The 21,475-nt window shown below is 45.8% G+C and overlaps 1 protein-coding gene across 4 annotated transcripts; it reads left to right on the top strand.

Moving 5' to 3' along the window:
- Positions 1–7,543: 7,543 nt before the first annotated feature.
- Mettl21a (methyltransferase 21A, HSPA lysine) lies at positions 7,544–16,884 on the top strand. Of its 4 annotated transcripts, none has more exons than XM_038339609.1 (4): positions 7,544–7,594; positions 8,118–8,293; positions 9,074–9,185; positions 15,900–16,884. In XM_038339609.1, exons 2-4 carry the CDS (start codon positions 8,147–8,149, stop codon positions 16,295–16,297), a joined length of 657 nt encoding a protein of 218 aa, XP_038195537.1. In that variant the 5' UTR covers positions 7,544–7,594; positions 8,118–8,146; the 3' UTR covers positions 16,298–16,884. The 4 variants fall into 4 exon arrangements, with proteins under 4 accessions (XP_038195537.1, XP_038195536.1, XP_038195535.1 ...); XM_038339608.1 differs by lacking the exon at positions 7,544–7,594 and adding an exon at positions 7,604–7,770; XM_038339611.1 differs by lacking the exon at positions 7,544–7,594 and adding an exon at positions 7,642–7,665.
- The last annotated feature ends 4,591 nt before the right edge of the window (positions 16,885–21,475 follow it).

Raw genomic sequence — 21,475 nt, forward strand, 5'->3', positions numbered from 1 at the left:
AGGTCACGGAGAATCCTCAAATGGAGAATGGCATACTGCCGCTGGTATTTTGCTGGTGTAAGGTAAAGACTGCTATATTAAATTTAACACAATAAACTTAAAGGGAAGAACTCCTGAAAACAACATAGCAGTAGGGACGGTGTGCAGGCAACACGGAGGGGGTAGGGTGGGGATGTGGCGGGTCCGTGGTTGTTGCAGGAGAGGACCACAGAGGGGGTGACCTAGACAGCTACAACACTGACCAACGGTCTGCAACTCCCCGTGAGGCCCCGAAGCTGAGGCTATGCCCCCTCAGGTCACCACAGGACAGGGTCAGCCTGGCTGCCCCTAGCTGCTGCCCCTAGCTGCTGCTGCTCTGGCACAGAGACAGAAAGGTGGTTAGTCTAGAAATACTAGTGTTTGCCTCAGAGGGGAACACATGGGGCTAGGAGGAGCAAGAAGACTCTGGTATGCATGAAGTATCAAGTTCAGATGAATAAGCCAAGAGCTGGCAAATGATTTAAGTCCTTTACAGGACTTTCAGGACTCCATGACCAGGGCTGCAGGAGGTGCCAAGGGAAAGGGACAGGGAAATTTGGCTTCTTTCCTAAGGCGGCTCAGTGGAGAGTCCCACTGAGGACAGAGGCCACCTGGGCTTACACAAGCGGACACTAAGCAGATGTAAAATGTTGCCACCGAAAGGCAACACGGGGTGAAGTGTGACTCTCAGGCTGCAAATCCTGTTTTCTAGGGGAGAGCTGGCCAACAGCCAAGCGTGGGTAAATAAAGGACACGATGCTCATCATGTGCTGTGCTCTCGTCTAATCTCGAAGCATGCGTGAATCGCCTTCCTCCTCATGTGCCATTCGGGGCCTGGTACTTGTTCCCACTTTGCAGATGCGGAAAATGACATAAAGAAACGCTAAGTCCCCAGTCAAGATTCACAATGAGAAAAGACAGTCAGTTGTTTAAACATGTTCACTTAAGTCTTATTGCTAGTCTGGATTAGAGTCAGTATGGGCCACACTGTCCAGTGGGTTTTTCCATACAGGGCGGGGTGGATCTCAACACTAACCCCCTACAGCGCGGGATGGATCTCATCACTAACCCCCTACAGCGCGGGATGGATCTCATCACTAACCCCCTACAGTGCGGGATGGATCTCATCACTAACCCCCTACAGTGCGGGATGGATCTCATCACTAACCCCCTACAGCGCGGGATGGATCTCATCACTAACCCCCTACAGCGCGGGATGGATCTCAACACTAACCCCCTACAGTGCGGGATGGATCTCATCACTAACCTCCACACAGTGTGGGATGGATCTCATCACTAACCCCCACACAGTGTGGGATGGATCTCATAACTAACCCCCTACAGTGCGGGATGGATCTCATCACTAACCCCCTACAGTGCGGGATGGGTCTCATCACTAACCCCCTACAGTGCGGGATGGATCTCATCACTAACCCCCTACAGTGCGGGATGGGTCTCATCACTAACCCCATACAGTGCGGGATGGATCTCATCACTAACCCCCTACAGTGCAGGATGGATCTCATCACTAACCCCCTACAGTGCGGGATGGATCTCATCACTAACCCCCTACAGTGCGGGATGGATCTCATCACTAACCCCCTACAGTGTGGGATGGACCTAATCACTAACCCCCTACAGTGCGGGATGGATCTCATCACTAACCCCCTACAGTGTGGGATGGACCTAATCACTAGTGTCCTTTGCGGAAGAGGAGAGACGCTCACAGAGCTTCAGTGATCTCTATCAAGCTACACTGTTAGAGAACAGCACACATTCAAGGCCTATCATAGCAAATTCCTCATTCTTTCTGTGGCATCACTCCGGCTGCTGCAAAGGACTTGGCTTGTTATAAGAGGGACCTTTGAACAAGCTGGATTCTAGAAAAGTGACCACCTCTGCAGGGTTGTAGGAAAAAATGAAAAGCAAACTTCCTTGGAAGCAGCAGCCTAGGGAAAACCTAGAGGCCATGTCGAGGAAGCGGGAGAAAGACAAGAGCAGAGACAGCTGCTCCAAATTCCTCAGAAGAAAGCTGTGAGGCCAGAGGGGCTTCTTCACGTGCTGTAGAAAAGTCTGACGGTGACGGACGGATGAGGCACCGTCAGGCAGGAACTGAGGCTGTTCAGAGAGCAGAAGATAGACTACAGGTAAGGGACCAGGCCACATGCACTGTGAGGCAAGTCTGGGCCACTTACAGTCCTGCGTGTTGGAAAGGAGAGAGAAGAGGAAGCTAGAGAGCTGTAGGGAACAGGAAACAGTTGGAGCATAAGCTTCCTCGGGACCAGGGAAGAGACCCAACCAACCTCTAGGGCATCTGTGCCGGTGCACTATTCTGTCCTAGAATGGACAGGAAAATGGAAGAGATCATGCGGCATGTCATTATTTATTTATTTATTTATTTATTTATTTTTGAGGCAGGGTCTCACTGTGTATGTGAGAGCTGACCTGCCTCCGCCTCCTGCGTGCTGGGATTAAATGCGTGTGCCGTCACACTTGGCTTGCCATACCATAAATATTTATGGAGCCTATTCCAACTCTAGCCATTTGCTAACTGTGTGGTAGGAACCGGATGTCTTCCTAACACGCCGTCATCAGTTAGGACAGGGTTGTTTTGGCAAATGTGATGGTCAGTTATCATCACTAAACCATGTATGAGGAACTTATAGAATATTTGTATTCTGTCTACATGCTTATTTAAAAAAAGCACAATTCACCTATTAATTAGGATCCTGCATTGTATGTATAAGACACTCAAATAACAGAAAGCAAAAAGGGCACTTTTCCCCATTACTCTGGTACCTTGGGGTCCAGGAGGCCACATGTACCCAAGAAGGGCTCAGCACTAGAAATACTTGGCATCCTGGCAGCTGTGCCCCTGGGTTTCTGCAGGCATCTGCATCTGCATTTACTCAGCTCTCTGACAACAGCCCCCACAGCATGATTTTCTGTCTTCTTTGTTCAAAGGATCAGCTGGACTGAATGGATTAGCTTGGTTCAAAGGATCAGCTGGACTGAATGGATTAGGATTGTTTTCCTTCTGTAGAAAACAACACCAAAAATCCAACTCAAAGGGCTTACTTAATCTAGTTAAAGAATTCAATGGCCCACATGATGGAAAGTTCTAAGCTGATCCAGGTGCTCAGAGGGCACTAACAGAAGTCTCCTCTCCCTCTATCAGGACTTGACTCCATTGCTTCAGTTCTCCTGGGATCACCTCCAGCTTCTCTCCTTCATCCACAGCCTTTGGTTGGGCTCTGGTCAAGCCTTGATTTAGCCACTTTCACTTCTAACTCATGTGTTTCGGATGGAAGGAATGTGCCCAACAGCCAGGCTTGGGACCTATGCCTAGTCACAGAATTGGGTCCGAGAATAATGCACCCCAAATATAGAACAGAAACAGCAACTATTATATTGCTGTCCTGTTTGGGAGATCGGCTCTCAGTAGGAACTCAGTACTCATTTTTTAATTCAGTCATCACATCATCCCTATTTTATATATGGAAAACTGACACATAAGCCCCTCACAGCTAATACAGTCTCCAACTTGTAATAGTTTGACCTTCCATCAGTGTAAAGATGATGTGTATTTAACAGAAACCATACTTTGAGCTTGGCGCTTTTCCCAGGCTAGTGATATATGCAGCACGAACCTCCCTTGGGATGCTGAACAGCAGCAAGCTGCAGCTTCCAGTCAGCTGCATGATCACAAGGAGAAGCAACGGACTGTCTGCAGCATTCTGTGTTGCTAAGCTATATGATGCTCGTTAGGTTCAGTGAGTCCTAAGCATTTTCAACTCCCAACAATTTTAACTGACACTGGGCTTATCTGAATGTAAACACGTTATAAGTAGAGGGGCATTTGTAAATTGTAGACTGGGAGCTGACTCAGAACTTGGATCCCAGATTGACAATTAGCAGGAAAGAACTGCTCCAGGAAAACAGGAAATAGATTCTAAGAAGTAACAACAGCAGCTGCCCACAGCGACTATGAATTCTACAGAAAGCCTCAGGTTGGGCTTCCACTTGGTGGGAGGTGAGAAGAGCATGCAACCAAGTTGCAGCAATGCGACTGCTGCTTCTGTGACCTCAAACATGGAAGAATCCAGAAAACAGGAGCGTCTTCTTCAATTCTTCTTGGGGTTGTTGCGTGATGGAAGCAGGCAGCCTTTGTTTGGCTGATAAAAATAAAAAGGTGTTGCAGAGCTGGGGGATGGTTCCACGGGTAAACCACTTGCCATGCTAGTGTGAGGGCTTGAATTTTGGTTCCCACAACTACTAAGGCCGTGTGTCTGCAGTCTCAGAGTTCCACAGTGAGGCAGAAGCCAGGAGAACTCCCAGAAGCTTGCAGGCCAGCTAACATGGCATGAGCTGCTGACGACAACAGTGACATCCTGTCCCAAAGGAGGAGACTGAGGACTACACAGTCTTTGACTTCCACAAAGGTGCCATGGCACACATGCACATGTACACACACATGCACGTGTACACACGCATGCATACACGCAGCTATTGCAACAGGGAGGGAACTTTCCACTTACCTATCTCTGAAGGTTTAATAATTGTGTCTTTGAGTGAACAGGCAGTGGACAGATTAAGAGAAGAATGCTGGGCAGTGGTAGGAAAGGAAAGTGAATACCTCTAAGCCTATGAATGATATCTGGAAACTTGCAGGACCCAGAGCTACAGAAAGCAACACAGGGCCTCCCCGAGACAGCTGTCATTACTTGAGAGCTTTTGTTCCTAACAAAATCTTTATGCACCCCTACTTTCCCCCCTTCTCCCTCTCACAGCTTGCTATCAACACATCCTCAAGAAGGCCCCATGCTTACTTTAACCTGGTTCTACTCATCTGCATTTTGCCTTGGAGCTTTTGACCTTCTGCTCCCTAGGTCCAACTTTCTTGTCTCTCTGTCCTCTGTTTTTCTTTCTCCCCACCACCAGCCTTAATTACTCCTCCTACTTACTCTCCCTGCCTGGAAGTCCTGCCTATATCTCCTCCCTCGCTATTGGCTGTTCAGCTTTTTATTAGACCAATCAGGTGCCTTAGGCAGGCAAGGTAAAACAGCAACACACCATTATATGATTAAACAAATGCAACACATCTTTACATAGTTAAACAAATACAACGAGTCTTTGTATAGTTAAACAAATGTTCTGCAACACAACCAAATCCCAACAAAATGGGACTGCCAGTGAAGTGTCCGTTCAGTTCTTGGGACTGCGGTTTAATTAAGGTGTCCTCAGCTGATGCTGACACGGAGAGTCAAGAGGACAATGAGGAAGTTCTTACATGCCTGGCGAGTCTCCAAAAGAATTCCTACCTTGCCAAAAGGCTCAACACCCACACTCAAACATTTACCTCATTTCCTCATCTAATCTTCTTTTCTAAGCCAATTTTTATTTTGTATGACTGTTTTGACTGCACACATTTTGTGCACCATATGTATGCTTGGTGCCTGCAGAGGTCAGAAGAGGGCACTGGGCCCTGTAACTGGAGCCTTGGATGTTTGTGAGTCATTTTGTGGGTGCTGGGTGCTGAACCTGTGTCCTCTACAGAGCAACAGGTGCTCTCGACCGCTAGGTCATCTCTTCGGGACCCTTTACCTCACTTTTGAAGTCTCCTAGCTTGTTCACAACCCTGTTCTGCCACCGAGGTAATGCTGCAACACCCCCAGATTGTCACAATTACAACCAAGGTTTTGTTCTCACTCCTGATTCAGTTCTGCTCCAAATGGTTGTGCTAAGGAGCTCCTGAATGTAAAATACAAGTCCTGACTAGGCCTGGTGGCACACAACCTTTAATCCCAGCACTTGGGAGGCAGAGGCTGGTAGATCTCTAAGTTCAAAGTCAGCCTGGTCTACACAGTGAGTTCCAGGACAGCCAAGGCTATGTAGACAAGAGAGACCCTATTTAAAAAAAATAAAAAAGTCCTGGGGTCGTGGGGAAAGATCAACAGCACAGCTGTGAGAGGCACTTTTGCCCATGTTCTAACGGCCAGAGCAACTCATGATGTCAATTATGAAGCAAGGCGGTGAGGAGCACCCCTTTGAGGGGCATTAAACAGACCCATGGCAGGCTGAGCAGTTAGGTATGTACCCTCTCTCATGTGCTCATTTTTTTTTCAAGGATTAAAATTTTATTTTTTTCAGATATTCAGAGGGCCACTGGTTGTTTTGGTTTGAGAAAATGTGAGCTCTCTTACACTACTATGTAAGTTGTATTTTATCCTAAGCGTATGTGTGCCCTTTCTGAGTAAGTCGGTAATAATTACAACACTGGGAGCTAAGGAGGGGGCAAAAAAGATACCTTAAGTAAATGTACTGCTGCAAATGCTCTTATCAGCAGAGTGCTGGAGAGTTTAGGGAAGTTTTAAAGTCATATACATATGTATACAATCGTCCGCCAGCCCCTCTCCCCTTATCCCCTTCTCCCCCGCACCGTGTCCGTATACATTTTTCAGTGGGAAGATGGAGAACAGGTAGACAGAATGGCTAGCCAGATTCCAGGAGTTTGGGGAATTAAATCCATTTAAAAATTTGAACGTTTTTCTGGCCTCAAAACACTTTTTCCTGTGCTTAGTGCTGGGTTCCCAAAGGGAAGAAATGGGACAGAAAATTTTAAGGAAAGGATTTCTTTTAATAACTGTGCGTATTGGTGGGGTACAGTGTAAAGGTATTCACTGTTTAAATCTGAGTAATTAACACTTCTAGTGGAAAAAAACTGAGATTTAAAACTAAGGAAAGGAAAAAGGGAAGCTGAGCGTTTGAGACAGCAAAGATCCACGGAGCAAGTAAGAAGAAAGGACCTAGTAAGAGAAAAATGGAGAGGAAGGAATGACCCAAACAGAAAATCCCGTAACTCGAGGGAAGGGATCTTACTGGCTTATGCTGGAAATGCGGAGGTCAGGCACGCCGCCTGCCGGCTGGCCGAGGCACACGGGGAACCTTGGGTGGTGGGGTCGGGGACCAGGATCTGGGTATCTGGGGCGACTCGAGCGCCCGAATCAGCTGCACGTGGTCGGGCTCAAAACTCTGCCGGGCGCCGCCGGCCGCTGCCCACTCCACCGCGCTGTGTGGTCAAGAGATGCTCGCAGCGTCTCTCCCACCTCTGGTCACAAAACCAACAACGACTTCGCTTCGTACTCTACTTTACCCACTAACTGCTCACTTTTAGAAATAAGACCCGCACACGAGCAGCCGGTGCAAGGCAGTGGCGGTTTCCCATCGCAGGGCACCCAACGCCCCTGCGCATCGCCCTCTCTTCCCGGCGCCCCAGACCATGGGGCCCTATGTAGCTAGGAACGACATAACCCGAGCCCACCAAGTGCAGCACTATTAAAGTAACGGACCGGAAACCCGAGCCTCCCTTCCCGGAAGTAACTTCCTCCCGCTTATCTGCCCTTTTTAGGCGGAGCTTTGCGCTGCTTGCGGAAGGCTAGTGCGCTTGCGCGGCCCGGGAGCCTGGTGAGTTTCTGCACTGGGAGGCCGCGGAGTGCCCTGCCGCTAAAAGTCTCCTCCCTCCCTCCCTCCCTCCCTCCGGGTGGAGCGCCCTGCGGGTCCCGGGACTGTCGTGGGCGTGAGCGAGGCGCATCTGTGGCCCCGGGGTGGCAGGCGGGACTCTGCCAGTGTGGGACCCCAGCCTTCAGAGTGATTGCTCTATTCTGCCATAGCCAGCGAGGACCGAAAGTCAGGGCGAACCGTTGAGATTCAGCCTACATATTTGGCTCCATTGTCCCAGCTGAACTTGGGAATGTAGGCGGGAAAACCAAAAGAATAGAAAAATAATGGGAGCCGGGAGCTGTTCTGTCGTGTTGGGACAGGGCAGGTGCCCAGGCTGTCACTGTCACTTCGTTCACCTTTATGCAGTTCCAAGCCCACGTAGGAGTAGCAGGGGCGCGTAGGCGAGGTCTAGGTGTTTCCCCCAGAGGTATCAGTTGCCATGAACTCGGAGCCAAATTTCACTTCTCGTAAGACTCAGAGGAAAAGTTGTTGAAGAAATTGCGTACACCTCAGCCTGTTTCTTACTTAGAACTTGTAGAATTGCTTCAACAAGCTTTCTGAAGTTACTTAAGTCACTCAGGATTCTTCTTGTATGACAGGTCCCAGCAAAGAGTTGGACTCAGGAGAAATGGCCCTGGTACCCTATGAGGAGAGCGCGGAGATAGGGCTCCAGAAGTTCCACAAGCCTCTTGCCACCTTCTCTTTTGCAAACCACACCATCCAGATCCGTCAGGACTGGAGGCAACTGGGAGTCGCAGCAGTGGTTTGGGATGCGGTAAGTCAGTTAGTTCTGCAGGGCCTCTGAAAATGTCCACGAGCTAAAACTAGACTATCATTTAAAAAAAGAAAGTTGATTGTTTTATTGAGATACAATTCACATATGTTCTCCAATGTAAAGTATGTAAAAGGCCTGGGTTGTTCAGTATGTTCGTGGCCGTGCACCGCTACTACCCAGTTTACAAGTTTTTCATCCTCCTCGCGTCCCCTTACATACATTACATTTTGAAAGCCAAGGGAAGTGGGATGACTGACCAGTGACTGCCCCCAGAGTAAACAGGAGCCTGTTTGCCCTGGTCACTCATTAAGTTAGTTTCTGGAATACCACACAAAGAACGTGTGGAGACTTAGCCCAAAATTAACATCATGTCTTAAGGTTTTCATAGTTTGAAAAGATTCTTGCTTTTCTGCTTCTGACAGCTCTGTCTTCAGCTGTTAAATAAAAGGCCGGCATGAAGTCTTTTGCGCTATACTCCTAGTCTATAACTGTGGGCTTTGACACAGTAAAACAATACGCTTTTTAGACATAGCTGCCCCCTGACTGGCATGGCTTTGGACACTGCACCTGTGTTTGCTCTAATGTGTTATCTTACAGCAGCAGGTAAGTTCCTGTGTGTGTGTGTGTGTGTAATTGTGCTTACTTTGCAGGCAGGGAGGAAGAGAGGAAGGAGGGAGGAGAGAGAGTGAGCAATGTTGGGTTCTTGTTTCTTCCTGCCAGCATTTGGCATCTTGAAGACACTTGCTGACCTTACCATAATCACCCTGTGTTTCCACCCAGGCCATTGTTCTTTCCACGTACCTGGAGATGGGTGCTGTGGAGCTCCGGGGCTGCTCTGCTGTGGAGCTCGGTGCTGGCACAGGGCTGGTGGGCATAGTGGCCGCCCTGCTAGGTGAGTGCAGTGGGCTGGCTCCCACCTTAGTGAGCGGAACTCATTGGGAGGTACACTTGTTTCCTTCGAGGAAAGCACATGGTTGGGATTCCACCTTACTGAGCTAACCTCTTTTTCCCATGCTTATGCGTTGTGGGTCTCAGCTCTGGGGCTGACAGCAACTTCTTTTCTTTCTCTCATCCTCTTACTCATACTTCTACTGAGAGATCACCTTGCTCTCTTTGATCTTAGGATGCCGAGGTAGAATTGTGTACAATTTCTTTGTCTTAAAGTGCTAAGTCCATAGACTACCAGACTTAATCCCTCATTGTTGAGAAAATGGCTCTTTTTCCCTTCTAGGGTTGATGGGTCCTCAATTGTTTTCTGACACCTTAAGAAATTATATTAATGGTCTGTAATTAGTTGATACCTACCTATCAATCTATCAGCCTTCATCTGATATGGGCTTTAGTTTTTTTTGTTTTTTTTTTTTTTCTTGTCAGAGATGGTGTCTTACCGTGTTGGCCAGGCTGGCCTTGACTTGTCAGCTTGCTGAGCAGCTGGGATTACAGGCGTGTTGCACCACTGTACTGGGCTGCTTAGAGTGTTGTTTCTCCCCTAGAACATGGTTAAGTCTCATTGTCATGGTTTCTCTTACTTCTGACTCAATGTTTGCGTTACCCTGTCATATCTGTCACACCAACCACCTCAGTATTGTCACCTGTGGCTCCTCTTACAGTGTGGTCCTGATTCAGGGCTCCAGAGGGGAACTTAAGAGCTTGCATTTGTAGGAAGCTCCCAGGCTAATACTCCCAACACTACTGGTTCTCAGAGGAAACTGACGGGGGATGTCTGGAATTGCAGAACATGAATTATTCATACGCTACGTTTATTTTAGGCTCAACCTAAGCCCCCTCTTATCCCACCCTTTTCTCCGACGACTCATTGTTTTTCAGTATTCCTTTTTCTGTTTTGGTTCTGTAGTCTGTGGTGCTTTCTTGGTTGGAGAGCAATGGCAGAGCTAGTGAATAAAAGTACACTTAGAGGCTAGGAATTGCTCAGGAGTTAAGAGCCCTGGCTGCTCTTTCAGAGGACCTTGGGTTTGATTCCCAGCCCCCACATGACTGCTCACAAAAGCCTATAACTTCAGTGCCAAGAGATCCAGCACCCTCTTCTGTTTCTGTAGAAACTGTATGCAAGTGCTATACAGACATACATGCAGGCAGAACACCCATACATGTCAAATAAAAATCAAGGTTTAAAAAAAAGTTTTTAAGGCATATATTAATTGATTGTTTGATCTGTCTATTAGCAAAAGCCATAATGGTGTTTTTCTGTTGGCTTACCGACTGCATATGAATCTATGATATTTTAATTATTGTTTGCAGCCCCACAACCCAGCAGTCAGCCCGCTTCCCCCATGAGCTTCTGATCCCACGATCCTGTAGGTATAAATTAAGTCTTTATCATTCTATTTACCAACAAAAATTCAGAAGTCAGATGTGGGGGTGGAAACCTGATAGATCAGAGAAGCTTAGAAGCAGCCAGGTGACTTTGGTTTTTGGCCAGAGACACTGCAAAAGATACCTCTCTCTACTCCTGTGCATCTTCTCTATCCAAATTTCTGGTTTTTCTCTGACCAGTTCCAGTCAGCTAGTCTCTAGCTCCATGTCCCTGATTCAAGGGAAGCTTTATTGACAATCTGAAGTGTCACAGTAAGATACTCAGCAACACCATACGTCATTGGTAAGACTCTGGTTGGCCTCATCTTTTATTACCTTAGAGGACTGGTATACACTGCCTTCATGTCATATATTACTTTTAACTTCTTTTTTCAAATGATATCGGTGTTTTGAGATAGTAAACCACTTCCAGGGTCTTTGTCAGCAGAAATCTGAGACTCACAAACTGATGTCAAGATACAGCAACTCAGATTAAGGTTCTTTGTAGGCTTCCCCAACCCCCGCCCCCGTTTTCTGCTGTAAACACAGGTGAAGTTTTGTTGGCTGGTATAGAGACATGTTAGTACATACGCATATAGTTGTAGTTAGAATTAATTTTGACACCACGGTTGTTTCTGCTGTTTGATCTTGGGCACAGTCTCTGTATTTGCTCCACAGTGAGGCTCAAGATGGGCTAGTTACAAGCTCACATAGCTAGTTACCAGCACACATAGCTAGTTACCATCACACATAGCTAGTTACCAGCACACATAGCTAGCTAATTAGCTCATTAGCTGACAAAAGATGTGCTGTGGGGTATGTGTGTGGGTGTATGCATGTTCGCGTGTGTGTATATGCTCGTACACGCATGTTGCTATTCTTAGTGCTGTTTTTTCTAAACATATGGGGTTGAAGAAGTCAGGATAAGGTTATTCAAACACTGTTTGAGAATGAAGGATAAAAATCACTTCATGTGTCTGTGTCTCAGATTGAGGCTTGAGAAATGAAACCATGGCTTATTCTGTGTCCTTGACCCTTGAACAGTACCAGCCACACAGACACTGGATACTTGGAAAGTTTGGGAATACGTCAAGAAGGAACTTGGGGCCAGAGACGCCTAGGCAGTGAAGGGCGTTTTGTATGACCCACTGCTCTCGTACAGGACCCAGCACCTACAGCAGGTGTTTCACAGTTGACTGGAACTCCAGCTCCAGGGGATCCAACCCCCCTTCGGGACTCTGTGGGCAATTTGCACTCACAAATGCACACACATATGTACACATAGCTTAAAATTTAAAAATCAAACAAACATGAACCAACTAGATTGATGACTTTTGGAAATCATGAAAATTAATAAGACTCTATTACAAAATATTTATCATTGCAGCAGATTCCTATTTGCGTTTTTATGTATTTCCTTTCATTCTCTTTTCTCCATCTGTATTTTACATAATCACAGTTGTCATGATCTTCTGTCTGTGCATTTGTACGTGTCTGTACGTGTATGTGTGTTTCTAATCCATGTCATAAGCATTTGTGTTGTTACATGATTTTCATATTCACTATAAAGTATTAGATTGGAGAAATTTTGAGGTTAAAAACTGAGAGTAAGAGAAAAGTTTTGAAAATAGAAACAGAATCAAAACATGTAGTGATTAAAACATTTGGAAAGGGATTGGTTGTTCTCTTTTTCAAGTTCATGTTTTGGTACTCAGTCATTTATCCCTGAATCCATGGATTCCCTACAAGGTGTCTCCTGGGTCAGTGTGAGTAGCACCCAGTGACCAGGCAGGCAGATCCACATCTTAGGAAGCTACGTACAGTTTACATCCAGAGGGAAGGACTAGGTAAAGACAGATTACATAAGAAGTAGATGGTGTTATGCAGAATGTTAATATTGAGTGTGAGGCCTCCTCAGTAAGAGGAGCAGTTCCTGTGTGTGGTTGGGCCGTGCCATTCTCAGAGTGGACCTGTATCGCAAGTAGACTCAGTCACGGGGTTTCCTCCAGTGTTGACACTTGAGGTGTTAATAGAGAGTAAATAACTTGCCCAAGGCTGTAAAGCTATGGATTGTGGTGAGACTTTGAATCTAGTTCTGACTTTCAAACTGGAGTTTTAGTTAGAAAATCCCGAGTCGTTATGCTACTTGGGAACTCTTTATACATGGGGTTAGGGTGGGAGATCCCATTTTAAAGAAAGGATTCTGTATGTTGGGATACATTAGAGAATTTTCACTTAAAAAATCTTCTGTGTAATTTGATGCCCAGTTAGGCCTGGAGACTCCTGTCCTGAAATACAGAGCTCAGGAAGATACTGTCTGGTGACTTGCTGCCATCCCATCATGTGGTCCTGAAAACTCCCGTCACACCCTGGCTAGTTCCTGCCAGCATTTCTTCTCTTTCTTCTTTGTTCTGAGTTAGCATCATGATCCAGGGAGTCACCCAGAGTTGAGGGGCAGGCTGAATGGTCAGTCTCATTCTTCCAACAGCCTGCATGACAAGTGGGCCTGGTGGCCTCACTGTTCTCTATGTGGTCTGATGAATGGGGCCATAGTTCATGGGTTGTGGTTTCAAATTCAGTGGCCCTGACTCTGTATTTCTCTAATGCTGACCCGAGCTCCCACCATCTGCCCTTTATGACTGTAGCCTTCTCTCACGTGGTCTCTGCTTTCTCATACTCACTTCCTGCCAGACCCTTATCTAGAATGTCAATTAATTGATGGTGTGGCCTGTGTTTAAACATCCTCTGCCTCTCTGCTGCTGCAGCCCACATCCCAGACTTGTGGGCAAGGCTTGGCTATCTCCTGTACAGTTAGCTCATCAGCAGCTTCTTTCATGTTTTGAGTTCCCAGGACCCACACTGCTTATGCCTGGTGCCTTTTGCCTTGAATGGCCTTTCTCCTTCCCCAGCTCATGGCCTTCCTTATCTTCCGTGTAAGTTCAGGTTTCCCTTCCTTTGGCCTCTCCTTCTCTTGAGGAATTTCTTTCTGACGTGTGGTTCCTGGCGCAGAGCCCATCCTGCTGCTCTGCCTCCCACTGCATCATGGTTACTCTTGGCCTTCTCCTTCTCGTGAGACTTTGCTCCAGGGAAGGATTTTCTCGCTCAGCTTATGTTTCTAGCACATGGTTGTGTTGGATGTTTAATCAGTAGAGCAGTGCTTATAACGTGAGAACTAAGCCCAGCAGTAGTGGCGCACGTCTTTGACCCCAGGACTTGATGAGGCAGAGGTAGGCGGATCTCTGAGTTCAAGGCCAGCTCGGGCTACAGAGTGAGTTCCAGGGCAGTCAGGGCTACACAGAGAAACTCTTCCTCAAAAAACCAAAACCAGCTCACAAAATGAAAAGAACAAAGCAGAAACTAAAAGTGATGGCAAAGGTTTACATATTGTTTTTCCATTCCCGAGCGACAGCCCCGTTTTCACGAGGTCCACTCCCATTTCCCTTATCGTTTATGAACAATATTAACTTGCTTTTCTACTTGTAGTATTTATCGTACAGGAAGCCATTTGATACCTTCGTGTTTGGTCCAATATCATGCCCTTGCTTTCCTTAGCTTACTCACCAGGCTGGAACCAACCTAGTAGTAAATGGAGGTTTTCCTAGCAGGCCTGTGCCGGCTCAGCTGAGTGTGGCTGCGTGAGCACTGTGCTGGGACTCCCTGGCTGCCAGTAGGCTCTTAGATCGCTGTAGAACTGGTAGGTGAAAAGGATAATGTTTGGGTGACATTAAGAGCCTATGCCAGCTCTGGAAGACCTAGTAAGTCAGTAGTACCTAGTAGGGAGAGCTCTGTCTCCAGCATAGGCATTAGAGAAGTTCTGAGTGCTTACCGAGGTGAAGCTTTAATGATTACGATCACGCTGGGATTGCCAGTAGTGGTGCTCTGTATCCTGCCCAGAAACCCACAAATAAAAGTACTGATTCAAACCGGGAAGGCTGCCTGCAGTTTTCTCTGAGAACAGTCATTGAATTCTGCTTATTGGACAACACACTGTGCCAGTGAGTCATCGGAGTAGTGGGTCCAGGCTTGGAGAGCCCAGCAGCTTGAGCGTTTTTATCGGTATCACCATCTAGAACTGTAAACTCAGATTTAATTACATGCTGCCTTAGTGTTTATAAGATAAGAAACACCTGGTGGAAGCTGCCACCGGAAAGGTGCTGCGATCCTTTGGGAGATTAGAAAAAAATATTCAAAGGAAAGATACTATTATGAAGGAATTAAACAGTTTTAAATTTCAAACTTCCTGATGTCAAAACTCGACATGATTACACTTTTTTAGATGAGTTGTAATGAGACTAACCCGCTATGGTTATAATAAGACTAACCCGCTATGGTTATAATAAGACTAACCCGCTATGGTTATAATAAGACTAACCCGCTATGGCTGTAGTGAGACTAACCCGCTGTGGCTGTAGTGAGACTAACCCGTTATGGTTGTAATGAGACTAACCCGTTATGGTTGTAATGAGACTAACCTGCTATGGTTGTAATAAGACTAACCTGCTATGTTTGTAATGAGATTAATCCACTATGTTTGTAGTGAGACTAACCCACTTTGGTTAAAATGAGACTAACCTACTGTGGTTGGCTGTGGTTCAATTTTCTCTTACCCACATTGGTTAAAAAAAATAGATCTTGCAGTTGACTGTCAATAACACATAAAAACAGATGAGTAAGCTACTGTGCCATCCATTTCCTCGTTTGCGTGTGGAATAGCTCTTGGAGAACACGAACTAGCCTTTTAGCCTGTTACCCAGTACATCCTAATCTGTGCACTAATGTAGAGGACAGGTTTCCAGTAGTTATGTATGATCACATAGACAGCCCAACTGCTTCCGAAGAGCGTGGATGTAGCCTGCACATTCTCAGTAGCTGGGCTGTCGCTGTGATTCTGTTTTAATGTTGGTTCCTCTAAAGCAGACTTTTGGTTTGTCTCTTCTGATCCTGATAGTCACACTCTGCCTATTACTTCTTCATTCTTGGATTTTATTTACGCTGAGCATTACTGACTGTTGAATAGTTGAGTGGTGGATACTCATGGCCAGCTCTCCGTAGAGAATTCCAGAGCATCTGCGTGTCGCTCTGTGATTCTTTGGTTCGCTAGAACGACTTTGTGCTACAGAAGCAAGCTGAAGGCTCACCTTTTTACACAGTAGAAGGAGTTGTTTTGGTCTGGTTATCTGCCTGTGGAAGGTGATGGTATTCTCCATATCTGCGACTTTTAGATAATGCCTGTATTAACTGAAGCACTACGGATGTATGATATTCACCTTATTTTCTGTTGTCCATATTGTAGGTGCTCATGTGACTATCACGGATCGGCAAGTGGCTTTAGAATTTCTCAAGTCAAATGTTGAAGCCAACTTACCTCCCCAGATCCGGCCCAAAGCTGTTGTTAAGGAGCTGACTTGGGGACAGAATTTGGGAAGTTTTTCGCCTGGAGAATTTGATCTCATACTTGGAGCTGATGTCATCTACTTAGAAGATACCTTCACAGATCTTCTTCAGACCTTGGGGCACCTCTGTGGCAACCACTCTGTGATTCTTTTAGCTTGCCGAATTCGCTATGAACGGGATAATAACTTCTTAACGATGCTGGAGAGGCAGTTTACTGTGCGTAAGGTTCACTACGATCCTGAGAAGGATGTCCATATTTACAGAGCACAGAAGAGAAGCCAGAGGGAGGACTTGTAGTGGGCGTTATTTCCTAAGAATTGAGTATGTCAGGTCTTAGAACTAGAACTCCCTTGCTAATGTGATGGCAGACCGCAGTTCCGTCCAGCCAGAGCTGCTCATGTGTTCTTTGCAGACAAATTCATTCCTTGTCACATTGCCATAACTGTGTGTCACGATTGCTCACTGCTGAGCAGTGAATGCACATGTGAGATTTGGCTGGCATTCTTTCCTAATCAGTGTGCGCACTTGGTAAGCATTTCCCACTAATGCTCTGAAGAGAATGGTGCAAAGGTGTCTTTAAGTTGGTGAGATTCAGCAATACCTTCTGGGCTGTATGTTTGTCTCGGTTTTCTCATCTGCCGAGTGTAAACGGAGTTTACTGCATATATTACTGCAATGTTTGTGCTGTTGAAGTCGCCTACTCTTCTTGTGAGATAAGGCCTTACTCTAGCCCTGGCTTGGTCTAGAACTGTAGACCAGTGATGGAGGTGGGTCTTCTATCTATGTGTTAATTTCACTGGTTAATAAAGAAACTGCCTTGGCCTTTGATAGGCCTAGGTCCACCTTTGATAGCAGCTTAGATAGGCGGAGTAGACAGAACAGAATGTTGGGAGGAAGAAGGCAGTGAGGCAGACAATATAGCTCTCCTCTCCAAGATGGACGCAGGTTAAGATCCTTCCCGGTAAGACACCACCTCGTGGTGCTACACAGATTATTAGAAATGGGTTAATCAAGATGTGAGAATTAGCTAATAAGAGGCTAGAACTAATGGGCCAGGCAGTGTTTAAAAGAATACAGTTTCCATGTAATTATTTTGGGTGTAAAGCTAGCTGGGTGGCCAGACACAGCCCGCTGCTCCTACAGACCAGGCTGACCTCAAACAGTGATTCTCCAGCCTCTGTCTCTGAGTGCTGGGATACAGGTGTGTGCCACGGCACCCAGATTACCATTTAGTTCTTAGGCACCTTGAGATGAGGATGAGTTCTGTCAGCAGATTTCAAGGGTAAGAATGTAAGCAAAAGAATAAAAGTTTTTACATTTAAAATTACATAAAACTGTGGCCTGAAATTTTGTTTCAGCTTTGTTTCAGCTTTGCTGTTTTTTACTGTGGTTGTCTCTGTTTCTTGGGTGTTTCCCCTGTCTTTTATGTGTCAGTTCTGAAAAGTTAAGTCTCATTTCACCAAGGTTAGCTCCCAAGGTACAAACCTGTATTGTGCCTGTAATCACTCCTTGGATCTCGGGCTCCTGTGGGCTGCAAGCTGCTGGAGGCCTCTTTGACTTTCCTTCCCTTTACCCAGTAAGAAGCATAAGTGACCAGGGTAAATTCCATTAGAGGCCACTGATGTTTTGTGGTGCCAGGGAGCAAACCCAGGTCGTGCACGCACCGGGCAAACACTAACCCCAAGTTACTACAGCCCTAGCCAGAGGTTACTGGTTTTTGAGTTTTCTCTGGGTAGACTTTATGAATAAAGTTATCAAAACAAGCTTTTCTTTTACATTTAACTAAAAATTTAAGCAGTTTAGACAATGGCATTTGGCAAAAGAAATGTGTTGAATTTGTATACACTATTCAAGGCCTCATTTTCCTTTAATAAATATTTTGGATATAAGAATATTTTACATTGTCTTCTATATCCTTTAAAAATGGTAGTCACATTAGTCAGGGTGCTCTCTAGAAGAACAGAACGGGGGAGGGGGAGGGAGAGAGAAGAGGAGAAGATACTAGAGTGGCTTATAGGCTGTGCGGTCCACCTAGTCCCAACGATAGCTATCTACTAATGGAAAGTCCGAGAGTCCGCTAGTTGTTCAGTGCACAGGACTGAATGTCTCATCTGGTCTTCAGTACACGCCAGAATCCCAGAGCAGGAGGCTCTAACGGCAGCGAGGAAATGAACTTGTTGGTGAGATTGACGGCAAGCAGGCAGAGAGGGAGAGGGCTGCCTTCTTCCATAGGCGGTCACCAGAAGCTGTGGCATAGATTAGGTGGATCTTCCCACCTCAAAACATCCGTATTTAGGATGAGTCTTCTCACATCAAATGATTTAATTAAGAAAAATCCCTCACAGCTATACCCAGCCCCTTTGGTTTTAGTTAATTTTAGGTATAGTTAAAAGTTTTATTTTAATAAAGGTGAGCTAAAAGCTATGGGCATTCGGTGATGTCCTGTGTCAACAGTTCTGACAAATGACATGAAATGGGAACATCCATAGCTGACTGAAATTCTGAAGCAAAATGAGGACCTGAAGCGTCACCACCATCGCAATGAGGTAACAGTGAGGTTCCGTCCCTTAGCATTGCAGACTTTGGGGAAAGATAATGAAGCCAGGTGGGCTGGGGAGCTGAGACACCTGCTGCTCTACCAAGTCCACCAAGCGATTAGCAGGCTTCATGGTGTTTTCATAAAATCTACGGGTCAGAAAAGGTTGAAAGTACTGTGTTGTGTGATGTTTTATTCTTTTGGTTTTTTGGGGGGCCCACCACCCAGCTTCCAAATGAATCACGGAGGCTTATTCTTAGTTATGAACGCTTGACCTTAGCTGCCTCGTTTCTAGCCATCTTTCCTTAAATTAACCCGACTACCTTTTCCTTCTGGGCTTTTATCTTTCTTACTTTCAGACTTACTCCATGGCTGATTGGGTGAACAGTCTCTTTCTAGTCCTCCTATTTATCCTCCCTGCCCGCCAGCCCCACCTGTCCTTGCTCCTGCCTTGCTACTGGCCGTTCGCCTCTTTTAGGCCCATCAGGTGTTGTAGACAGGCACAGTGACAGCTTCACAGAGTTAAACAAGTGCAGCGGAAACAAAGTCACACACTTGAGAACAATATTCCCCAACAGCACTGCCACGCCTCCACTCCCTTTGTTCTACAAATAGAGCGTGTGAGTGGAGAGAGAGAGAGATTGGTTATTATAAGTGAAAGTCGAGCTCTTTTGTTGGTTTAGGTTTGGAATATTTTTCAAGTCAGATTCCGTGGGGGCACAGACACATGCACGCACACACATGCACATACACGCGCGTGAGTGCCTTCACATCTCTGTGTGGTCTGGCCATTGGCTATAAGGGGCAAAACCTTGGGCTGAAGAAAATACCCATAGAGAGGTGCAATTGTCAGAAAATTTATTCTCTTACATAGATAGCAGAATTGTAATTTGTCCAAGTAAATGGATAGAATACTAGATTTTAAAAACTGGTGTTTTAATTATGTGTGCCTGTGTACAGGTAGATGCATGCTAATGTGTACAGAGGCTGGAGTTGTTGGATTCCCTGGAGCTAGAATTCAGGTTATTGTGAGCTGCCTGGGTAGTGGGAATTGAACTTGGTCCTCTGAAAGAGCAGCAAGTGCTCCTTACCCGAGCCACCTCTCCAGCCCTGAACACTAGATTCTTTGGGGGATAGAATCATGACTGTCACTACATTTAGACAGCCTAGCCATGTTGTCCAGGCTGGCAAGGGACAGCTTCTCCTTCCACCTGCCCAGCAATAGGATTACAGATGTGTGTCATCACTCCTAGCTTGCCTGTGATATTCTCAGCAAGTACAGTTTATACTGGAAATACAGCATACCACTAAATTTTAGGCGGTCATAAAGGCAGCTCGATAACACTGATCCATAAACAAACAGACCATTGTGGATGAGTTACCTAAATGAATCACTTCATTTGTTTTTTTTTCCTCTCCTTCCCCAAGGTATGTCTCCAAGAAACAGATTCTCGGGCTATTAAAATAACAAAACATTCTCTTAATGATGAAACTACATGAATGTATATAAGATCTACCAATAACCAATGCCATTTAACTGCTATACTTTTCTTTGCCCCTTGAGACCTGGTCCAGGATGATCTTAAATTGAACCTCCTGTCTCAAGCTCTTACACACTTTGTTATATAAACCCACCTAATTGCTATACTTTATTGGAAACATTTCCTACTAGTTCTTTAACAGAGCAAAACCTTAAGAGTACTTAAAAAAAACCCACAAAAACCAACAGAAGAAAAGTTTACAATGCTGGTAACTTGTGCTGGATTCAGCACCTGACTTGAGTTGGTAGAAATGCGTTTCTGTGTTGTAACCTTTCTGTTGCCCATAACCACCCCATAGAAAACACACCCAAGTTCTTTAAAGAGCAAGGGGAGTCACTGTAGTGAGAGGCTGCGTTAGCAAACTAGAGGCGTGTTCTCACATTTGTACAAGCTGAGCAGTCTAGACAGTCTTCAGTTGTGTTCCAACATTAGAAGGCTTGTTAGCTCAAAGGTCTTTAATGCTGTGAAATCATAAACGCTTCTTAGTACAACCAGGAAAGGGTTAAGTTTAAAAACCCTGGTAATTCTCAGCAGAGAAATACTATCAGCATGGGATGCCAATTATGAGGGTAGAAGGGAAAACAGATGGGAAAAGTCCACCAACGCCATTACCTTGTGTGAAAGTGGCTCTGCTATTCCAGTTTTTCTTCCAAAACCAACAAAGAGGTGGAGTCAGGTATGAAAGACGTTAAGGGACACAGCTCAGTGGTAATTCCTTGTCTAGCATTGCAAGAACCCAGGGCTCGGTCCCCACATACTGGAAGATAAAGAATGTGGCAGAGCACTGACTAGTATGGAAAGGGTATGGGTTCAATCCGTGTCACAGAAACACATTTAACGGGAAAGCTAGGCCAGTGTTATACACAGCATGTGAACATTTGAAGTACTCAGAACTGGTAAAGTCGCAGGAAGCAGAGGCAGGAGTGGGAGCAGGGTTTCATCCAAACGACGGGAGTGCGTGTGAGCTCCACAAGTGTGAGGGCGGAGCACGCTGCCACAGCTAAGGGATTCACTCTATACAGGAGAACTTTGCTACTTGTATCTCAATTAAAAGTAAAAATAATATTCATTCCTGGAAACGGGTCTGCCTCCTACTTGATGTTAGTCCTCATCCGATGGCGGCTTAAAACGTGGAGAAAACGCAGCATCTAGTGGGCAAGATGGCACGTATGAAGACGGTACTTTCCTGGGCTTGACAATTTAATGGTCAGGGGCAGCATTTATGACATGAAAAATGTCTGAAGCGACAGATTTGGAGGAGAAATGGAAAGTTCTGTGTTTGGGACCTGTGCTTTGCAATGAGTCTAGAATTCATTGCAGAGGAAAGGGCTGCCAACTATATAAAGTTATTTCAATTATATTCTTGGAGGAATGTTTTAGAATTTGAGAAAAAGGACT

Source organism: Arvicola amphibius, chromosome 8 (assembly GCF_903992535.2).
Source record: "Arvicola amphibius chromosome 8, mArvAmp1.2, whole genome shotgun sequence".
NCBI lineage: Eukaryota > Metazoa > Chordata > Mammalia > Rodentia > Cricetidae > Arvicola > Arvicola amphibius.

Bases quoted from the DNA above. Each gene is read 5' to 3' on its own strand.
- Mettl21a (XM_038339607.1), top strand. From the start codon at position 8,111: ATGACAGGTCCCAGCAAAGAGTTGGACTCAGGAGAAATGGCCCTGGTA. The intron at 8,294-9,073 runs GTAAGTCAGTTA...GTTTCCACCCAG, and splicing joins CAGCAGTGGTTTGGGATGCG to GCCATTGTTCTTTCCACGTA. The intron at 9,186-15,899 runs GTGAGTGCAGTG...TCCATATTGTAG, and splicing joins CATAGTGGCCGCCCTGCTAG to GTGCTCATGTGACTATCACG.